The following is a 9232-nucleotide window of genomic DNA, read 5'->3' as shown; positions in this document are numbered from 1 at the left end:
GGGGCTGGGAGAAGGCACTGCTACACTACGCTACAAAATGATATGGACTGAACTTATGTTGGCATATGGCCACTGCAGTTATTAAATCACTTGTGTGCATGCACACTTGGCTCCTGGTGTTAGCGGTGTGTGTCCTCACCAGGAGCTCTTGTATTGATTGTATCCTCAGGGTGAGGCATTGTGGGACAGCTCCTGGAGGCCAGTAACAGTCGACGTAAGCAACGCTGTCTATACTGACACGCATCGACCTAACTACATTGACTATAACTCTACACCACTCGGGGAAGCGGTGTTACTAAATCGGAGTAGAGGGGCACTTACGTCAGTGGGAGCCAAATTGAAGTGAAGACACTTCCACACCTAGGTCAACACAAGGCAGCTTATGTTGATCTAACCCTGTAGTGTAGGCCTGGGCACCTATTTCTCTCTGTTCATTGGAGAGGGTTGGCGCCTAACTCAGCTTTTGTGGCACCTGGTGTTGTTCCAGTGATTTTCTAGGTGCTGCAAAGTGAAGTGTTGCAATATTCAGCCTTGCAGCACCTTTGTGGCTCTGGGCCTTTAACTCTCTTCCCTCTCATGTATAGAATGGAACATGATAGGTCTTTGAAAGGGCTACCAACACAACAATCCTCCAAAGAGGAGACTGGATTGGGCTGGGCTGGTGGCTAGTACTCAGCAATGCCATGGGGGAAGCGTAAGTTCTAGTCCTGGTTTGTTGCTTGCTCCCAGCACCGAGATCCCTGCAGTGGCGGGGTAACAGAAAACAAGGCTGTACTCTCTCAACAGTGGGCAGTGGACACCTTGTGTAACCATTGGGCTCCAAAGAGTGTTCTCAGTCATGTCTTCTTGCCCAAAAAAGGTCAGTGGAGAGACAGTGCCTCCCAGGAAGGGGCCCAAAACTGGGATTCTTCCTGAGAACATCCTCCCCACACCTATCAATCAAATGTGCCCAGCTGACATCCAATAAAGCACATGGAAAATTAAACCATAAAATAATTCACTGCAACAAAGTGGGGGCAATATATCTTTAATTTTTTTTTAAGTATTACAGTATATTCTTATAAAAAGGTGCAGATAAAAAGGACACTACAGGTTTTTTACATTTAATTCATTTATAGTCTTAAACTGACCAAGAAATGAGGATACACTAAGGCATTACAGCAGCACCGGACCTCTCCCCAGCTCCTGCAGGCAGCACTGTGCCTTCTAATTTAGCATGTGGGGGAATCTAAAAGTGGCCAGCAAGTTTCAAGTTAACCTAATGCAAGGAAGTGAGACGGCTGGCTGAGATGAGGTCCTAGCAGGAGCAAGCACTGATCTGAAACATCTGACGTTTCCTTTCAGCATGTGATGTTTTTTTAGGAAGCCTTTCCAGATGGCGGTTAGAAGGGGGGACATTAGCTGGGCACAGAGGGCTTGCAGCTGGTGATAAGCCCTTCTAACAATGTACTGTATGGAATTTGTGGAACATGCTGTAGGCAACACAAAAGCAAACTAATGGAGTCAGATGCTGTTCCCAGTTATATTGGTGTAAATCCAGGGCAGACTGACCTGACCACACCGGATCTGGATTTATCCTGCTAACAGAAGAATCTGGCCGTAAAGATCTATAGCATGTTCCTCCAAGAATGAGAACAACATAGTGAAGGGCTTTATGACTCTCTGAAGTATCTTAAAAAGACACCACCATCAGAGAACCCATAGCCCCCGTTCTGCGCTGGCAAACACATGTAGCCCTACGAGTTCACAGGTGCTGTGTTAAGCAAAATGTGGACAGCTTTGTTTTTGCCACAAATCCCATAAGGATTAAGTAGCCTTAATCAAACTGCCCATTGGGATCAGTAGTTGGGTGGAGCCAATCCATGGAAGATGTGCAGGATTTAAACTTACATTAAAAAACAAAAAAAAAATCTAACCCTTACAGTTGTAAAGAAAATCTCCCCAATGTGCAAAAAAAAAAAAAAAAAGTGCTGTCTCCAAGAGACTGCAGCCAGAAAGGAATGATAGCTCAGAGTGGTGAGGACTGTCTCAGTAACTTGTTAACTCTGAAGCCTAATGATGATAATGTAAAGGACAACATTGTTCTGTGTTAAGCACTTTTGTAGAAGCATCTTGCTCCACTGGGATGATGGGCAGAACTGGGGATTGTGGGCAGAGTTTGAGGAGAGTGCTAATACCTTTTAGCCCACTGCTCAGAATTTGGATAAAATAAAATCACAATGTGCATGAAAGTAACAGAGCTGTAATTGGTCTAAAAGAAAAAGCTCAGGGGGGCATGGGCCAATGGGGATACAAAACCCCAGGGAACGCTCCCTTCCCCCCCCCCCCTCCAACTGCTGACATGCAGCCCAGCCCGGAATTGCCAAGCAGACCGGCTAGCTGGTGTAATGCCCTGGCACAGTCTCAATAGTCTTTGCTGTAGTGCGGTGCATACATGCAAACATAGCAAACTAAAATAAGGCAAAATAAATAGAGGTGTCAGATTTACAGCTTCCCCCTAGAGCTTCCTAAAAACCTTAATACTTTTTAAAAACATTTAACCAAAATAAAAAGAAATTACCCAGAAACAAAACTGCATACATCATGTACATCATGAACTGTACAACCCGTCTCCATTCCCCTCAAAGACACTTCGGACACACGCCTCCCACTCCACTACCCAGCTCAGAGTGCGAGCACACCTGGAGAGAGGAAACATTCCTCCAAAGAGGCTGACCGTCACAGAAATGCCCACCCCGTATCTTTCCCACAAGGGTCCTCACAACCTTTCTCGCTTCCTCGAACACCCCGAGCACATTACAGAAATGCTTCTGAAGAACACCCAAGCCATCTTCCCCTTGGGAAGTCTCTAGCCACTAAGCACTAGTCCTGCTGCTGCCGCCACTGGGGCTGGGTGTAGATTTGGTGCCTGGATCTTCAGTCAGCTGCCGAATGTGGACTGGCCTTTCTGCTCCCATGTTGTGGAGCTGCTTTGATGTCAATTGTCCTGGTCTCTGGAAATGTGACTGATAGCCAGGGAGGGACTTGACTAAGCACTTGTGCTAATAACTTTTCTGTGGCCCCTTGGGGCAACCCTCTTAACAATAATGGGCTTCCATGGGGATAATTAAGGGTGGACTTGGACCCTGGGGGCCAGATTTAAGGAGATAGAAGATTCACTCTTCTGTAGCAGTGAGACTCCAGGGGAGGGACTTGGCTCAAGGGGGGACAGGCAACATTACTCTCAGTTGGGCTGAAAACTCTGCCACGGATCCAGAGGAGCTGTGCTGGTGGGAAAAGCTGAGGAGAGTGCCAATTGGCACACACCTCTGTCTGTTCAGCCTATCCACTGTTGGGGCCGGGCTGGCCCCTTACAGCTGCCCCATTGCAGAAGAAGTTGAAGCTATGTTGCGTCACTGTAACCTGGTTCCCTGGTGGGGGAACTACTCACTGCCTGAGGCCTCTGCCAAGGTTTGCACCAGTATGACTCTAGGATTAACCAAATCCCAGCTCTACTGGCAATTGCCCCCGATAGGTTCTCCTGCGAGCTTGTCCTCTGCACCTTGCACATGCCCTGGCCTTCCTGATCTGTTCCCCATTGCCTTTCCTTCCCTGGGATTTGCTGGTGCATAGTGGGCCCATTGTCAGCATCCCTCTGGGGCTGGCAGGAAGGTCTTTGGGAAAGTGGCTGAATCCTTTTTGCTGGCGTAGGGTTTAAGTACTCAAAGAGCTGCTGGGAAGGCTTCAGGAGGTGCCTTGGTTAAACTAAGAAAGAGGTGATACTTAAAGTTGCCCTCCTGTGGGCTGCTGCTTTCCACCTGCCAACATGCTACCCCAGGGCTGTGTGTGAGCAGCTCCTGTAGGCGGCTGAATGGAAAGGTAGGAGACAGGAAGGTCTGTAGCCATGCCGGTGCTGTTCCCCTATTTTCCTTCCATGCACAACAAGCCAAAAGGGCCAGCTGCACGCTACAAACATCCCTACCCAGAAGGATCCTGGAGGTATCAGAGTGGGGTGGAGCAAGGCCTGGACAGCAGAGAGGCACTTGGGGGTTACCAAGGCAATGGCTGAGGAGATTTGGGCTCTAGCAGCAAGTCCGGGAGCTGTGAGATCAAGGGCAGGTCCACAGATGTGCAGGACTCCCGTGATTGCAGCTGATCCCCTTAAGGTGAACATGCCATTGGGTCCCCACAAGGGAAAAACTGAGGCTGCACCTACCCTGACTGTTTCAGGGAAACTCTTCCACAGCTGTAGCTTGGTGCATTCCACTGGTGCTTGCAATGGCAGGGGTGCTAGTGTGGACTGGCAGGGCTGAGCTAGGACCAGAGCAGGTGGAGATGGGACAGCTCCTGGGATACTGCAGGGCCGGGCTGAGCCAAGATACAGAGGAGCACAGGGGATGGAGGAGAAGCAGCAGAGCCCCTATGACATTGCAGGGCAAGTCTCAGCTGGGGGAGCAGATCCCAGGGATTGGGGAAGATGGGAAATTGGGAAAGCACTGCAAACTGAGCCCTCTCATTTAACTGTTCTCTCTCTCCCCCCCTTCAGTTCCAACACTTGTATCCTCTTCTTCAATGGAAATGGACATTTTATTTCAAATCTTGGGAAATGCTGGCTCCTAGACTCAGCCAAGGGAAAAAACAACCACCAACCAGAAGCCCAGAACGGAGCTCCTATGGGCTCTCACGGTCTCACAGCAAGCACCAGTCACTGTGTCAGCGATTACAGCCCATATCCTGTGAATTGTGGGGCCCTGCTAAAACAAACTCATTCACTGGAGAACAAAGACTAGGCAGGGCAGCACAACCTTCATTTTCCTGCCTTAGCCAGTTAGCGGCTCTCCAGAGAGCTGTGTTTAAACGGCACAAGGGAGTCGCACTGAGTCACAGCACCCCTAGGTCTAAAATCAAGATGGAATGTGGTCCCAGCAAGAAGGTGGGTTCCAGGGCAGGGCCAGCAGCTCTCCCGTCCCATGTGGCCAGCCACTTCGCATCCCACGAAAACATGTTAGCAAGCCTTTCTCCCTGTTGCCACCTGTCAGTGGTAGGAAATGCTGCCAACCTTCATGACTCAATGCAAGTGTGTCCAAGACCTCACCAGGGGCCTCCTCCCAAGAACATTTTGCTATGGGGTACGTGATCAGAGAAGGGGACCATGCTGAAGGCGCCTTATGATGGAGAAAGCAGCCTTGATCCAGCATCAGAGACTCAAACACCTGATGCTGAGAAAATGGAGCTGGAGTCGATCTATGGACTCCTGAAGGCTTTTCAGTCACAATAATCTAAATCCAGAGTACGGCCCACAGCTGCCTGGTACAGCCCTATGTGCTTTGTGCACCCGTCTGGGAGTTGGAAGATTTCACCGGCTCCCTTCGACTCTCTCGCACAGAGATCTCTGCAAATCTTGGGCTGGACTGTGCAATTCTGATCAATGGACAGTGGGCTTCTTTGTAACAACCTCCCCCTCTCTGCCTTTGCTACATTCATGGCAGTGCAAGGTGACTAGTGTGTCAGAAAGCCTAATGCAAGCCTGCTGGTGATAAGCACAGGGTGGGGAGATGCTAGCTCATAAATTCAAGGCTCTTCCCCTGAGCTGAGTTCTCTTTGATATCTCAACCCCTGTTGAATTTTCCTTATAAAATGGATTAGTCTTAGACTGGGGGCCAAGAGGGTACAACTCTAGTGAAACCATGGAGTCACACCTGCTTACACCAGGGCTGAAATCTGACCTTGGTACTAAACTGAATTAGTGAGTGAGCACTAAAACCAGGGAAGATAAACCAGGTTAAAAAATCCCAATATTTATAATCCTTAAAAAATCTCAGACTTGGAATTTGGAGACTACCAAACACTAAACTCAATGTATACCAATTTGGCACGTATTACGATCTCATATGGCTCTCACAGGGTGGGTTATATGGCATGCTTTAAAAAAATAGTGTTGGAATAGAGCACTGATCTAGTACGGGAGCAGCAAGAAGCTTGTGAATGTAATTTACAAACGACATTTTTAAAAAATCTATTTTGGATTTTTTTTAAAATTGCTTACAAATGTAAGGTTTTTTTCCCTTAAACTTTCAAAACCCAGTATGAAAATACAAAATCTCTCCCCTAAAAGGTGCCTGGGTCTGCCACAATGGACATTTCTGTTAACTGCTAATCCCCGAGGGGGAAGGGAATAATACTGAAGGAGAATGCATGCAGCTCTTGTAAGATACCAGCTCTTCACCATGAGTATTCTGCAGAGGTGCAGTGGTCTGGAATGTCATCAATAGGGAAATTCTAGGCTGGGAGACTCAAAATACAGTAAACAACATTACAGTTTTAAACTTTTTTTCTTATCTCCATAGTTTACATAATTATTTAACCTTCCAAAGAGTTCAGAGAACCTCCACAGTGTGTTTCCCCGATGTTGTCTGAATATAATACTGATCGGGCAGTGTGCCTGGGGCACGGAGTTTTGTCCTGCAGACTCAATGCTGAGCCTGAGATTAAGTGACATTTGGAGAAAAATAAAGCCAAGTAATTAAAGTGACGAACTGAGCTGTTTCTGACTTCCTCCAGATTCTACGAGATTTCCTGCTGTTTGTTTTTTAATACATATTTTGCAGAGGATGGGTCTCTTTCTCTCATCTAGTATCACATCCAGAATACTACTTTCTTTCTCCTCCTTTTTCTCTCCGTGGGAAGATAACCAAAAAGTTCACTTAAGGAAGACAAGACAAATGAAACCGTGACAACCTGCATAAGCTAGTCTCATTTCTAGAGTCGTGAAGGTGAACAGAAATAGCAACAAAATAGTCAGTGTCTTTCTTGTTGGCTTGTTTGTTTTTGGCTGTGTGCTTTACATTTTTATTTTTTTAATACAAAAATTCCTATTAATTAAACACTAATTTTCAAAGCCCTCGACCCATTCAGATCTGTGTCCTCCTGATTAATTCCTGTCTTGTTTATGGCACCTTCATTGCAAACACCATCTTCCAAGTGGAAAAGACCTTGGGGACCATGGCTGTCCTTTGACATCTTCACATATTATGATGTTTTATGGTTCCCGCAGGGGTTTGCTGAGAAGGCCAACTTCCTAGATGCAAGCTCTAGTTCGTTCCAATAAAGTTGTAGCTGGCACCAAGTGGAAAAAAAAATATCCCATTTCCATTGTCAGTGATCCCATTTGACTGTCTTTATTTAGGACCTTGTGATGATCCCATACAGTTCCCAATTTCCATTGGGTTGCACTAACAAAATGATGCAAAAGCACTATGAAATTATCAGCACTGGGTGGCTATTACCCTCCTACCCTTGGGCAATGGCAGTAGGCTCTAAGAGCATCTGGATCTGGCCCCGATCGGCTGTGGATTCATTTTCTAGACTCCAACGCAGAGCACCCATTCTAGAACATGTATTTCACTCTCTCCCAACTTTTCAGGTTCTAGAACATCCCTAGAAGCTTCAACGGGTTCCAGAAAACGGCTTTAACAAAAAAAAAAGAATTCAAAAAAGTTTTGTAAATGGTTTTATCAATTCTGATTATTGGATTTCGAGCCAGGACTCCGTCTCATTTCCAGACCCCGTCCTTCCCCTCTGAGCATCATTTGCTTTGGCTACTATAGGCCACAAAAGCACAAATAAAAATACACAGTACATGAGATCAAAAGCATTTTTCAGGTTCTCGTCAATGACTTTTTGTAAATCCAGTTCTGGAAAGGAACTCCATGGCAAACTTCCGAAGGCTGCTCCAGATCTCGAGAAAGCATCAGGTGTGTTCAGAACCAGCCTGAGACGTAATGGTCTTGCTTAGTCTCAACAGATGGAGAACACTACTTGTTTGTACTTTGGCACACAGCGAACGATCTTCCCCCAGCTGCCGAGTGGTCCACAAGGCCCAAGTGCTTCCTGTTGTCATCAATAGGCCTTTGCTGAGCTTGGAGGCAAGACTCCCAGAAGCAAATCGGCCAATGATCCAAATGGCCCAGTCTCAAACCCTGCTGGCTTCACAGAGGCACTTTTACAGCCATTCCACATTAGGCGCATGGGGGAGGTGTGGGAGGGGAGGAAAGTTGGTCATGAAAAGGTAACATCTCTAGCTACGGGCTGGGTGAGCCCTTGGGGGCAACCATCAGCCATTTGCTGTCACACACATTCATCTTTCTTCGTTTGTTCTTTGTCATCATCTTCTTTGGGTTTGTTCTATTTCTTTTAACGTCCCCTCCTTCCTTTTGTTGTTAATAATTTAGTTTGGTCACCGCCCGCTCCCGACTCGTCTCCAAGCCTTGGTTCCCTGAACGCTTACGGTTGCGCTTGAGCTTGGATAAGTCTTTGTCGAAGACCTCGCCCGACCTGAGGGCTGACACCAGGTCGTCGAACTCCCCACTCTCCTCGGAGATGCTGCCGGCCTTTGCTTTCTTTTGTCGCCTCTCTTTCTCCCTCTGCTCTTTCAGCTGTTGAGGAAGACACATGGATTTAGGCTTGGCTGGGGCTGGACAGAATATCGTATTGTTAAGGGACGTTGTCAAGCAGGCACTAAGATACTACGGTGATTGGCATAATGTGGAAAGCTAGATTACAGAGGGGGGCTCAGTCCTGAGCCCTGCTGCACACGGAGGAGAAAGGAGGCATAAGAAACCCCCTCAAACCCTATGCCTGAGCCTGTGTGGGGGATAGCAGCCATACTGGGCTGCTCCTCTATTCTCCTGTGCAGGTGGGTAAGGAGTGGGTGGAGCCTTGTCTACCCCTCCTTGCCCCCCAATGCCCCAGCCCTGCATTGAACCCAGCATTAAAGGGGGAAGCAAGTAATCTGCAGATACTTCCCTCCTGGAGCAAGGGAGAAGCGGAGACCAAACTCAGAGTTACAATTTGGTTCATGTCCTGCTCTTAGGGCAGTGGCAGCTAGATGCTACACCTTATTCAGACTGGGTTGGAAGGTTACAGTCCAGCCGATAGATGAAAAGAGGAGAGAGTATAGACAGATGTAGATTAGGCCCCAAACTAAGCACAGGGTGTGCTAATAAACCCAAATAGGAATAGAAATGTGGTTATTCAGTCAAACCATATGCATTGGGATGGAGTCAGTCTCTTACAGTGATGGGAACACAAAGTCAACAGAAAGATCCAGAAAGAGAAGCCAATTATAAACAAAAAGTGAAGACCACCAGCCAAATTGCACTGTCCAACTTGAAGAAGATGCAGAAAGTCAACTAACAGCATCAGTGATGAAAAAGGTCAATTATTATTATTATTTTTAAAGTTTACTAGCCGA

At 47.1% G+C, this 9232-nt stretch overlaps 1 protein-coding gene across 4 annotated transcripts in view; it reads right to left on the bottom strand.

Moving 5' to 3' along the window:
* Positions 1 to 1011: 1011 nt before the first annotated feature.
* The window catches only part of DAAM2 (dishevelled associated activator of morphogenesis 2), a 257533-nt gene continuing 249312 nt past the window's right edge, over positions 1012 to 9232 (bottom strand). For all 4 annotated transcript variants that reach the window (XM_045009137.1, XM_045009135.1, XM_045009138.1 and 1 more), the window contains one exon: positions 1012 to 8414. In XM_045009137.1, the coding sequence (XP_044865072.1) occupies positions 8199 to 8414 (216 nt within the window). In that variant the 3' untranslated portion in view covers positions 1012 to 8198. The remainder of the gene's footprint in view (positions 8415 to 9232) is intronic.

This window comes from Mauremys mutica, chromosome 3 (assembly GCF_020497125.1).
Source record: "Mauremys mutica isolate MM-2020 ecotype Southern chromosome 3, ASM2049712v1, whole genome shotgun sequence".
Classification (NCBI taxonomy): domain Eukaryota; kingdom Metazoa; phylum Chordata; order Testudines; family Geoemydidae; genus Mauremys; species Mauremys mutica.
Note: the sequence above shows the minus strand (reverse complement) of the source record. Positions and strands in the feature narration are given on the sequence as shown.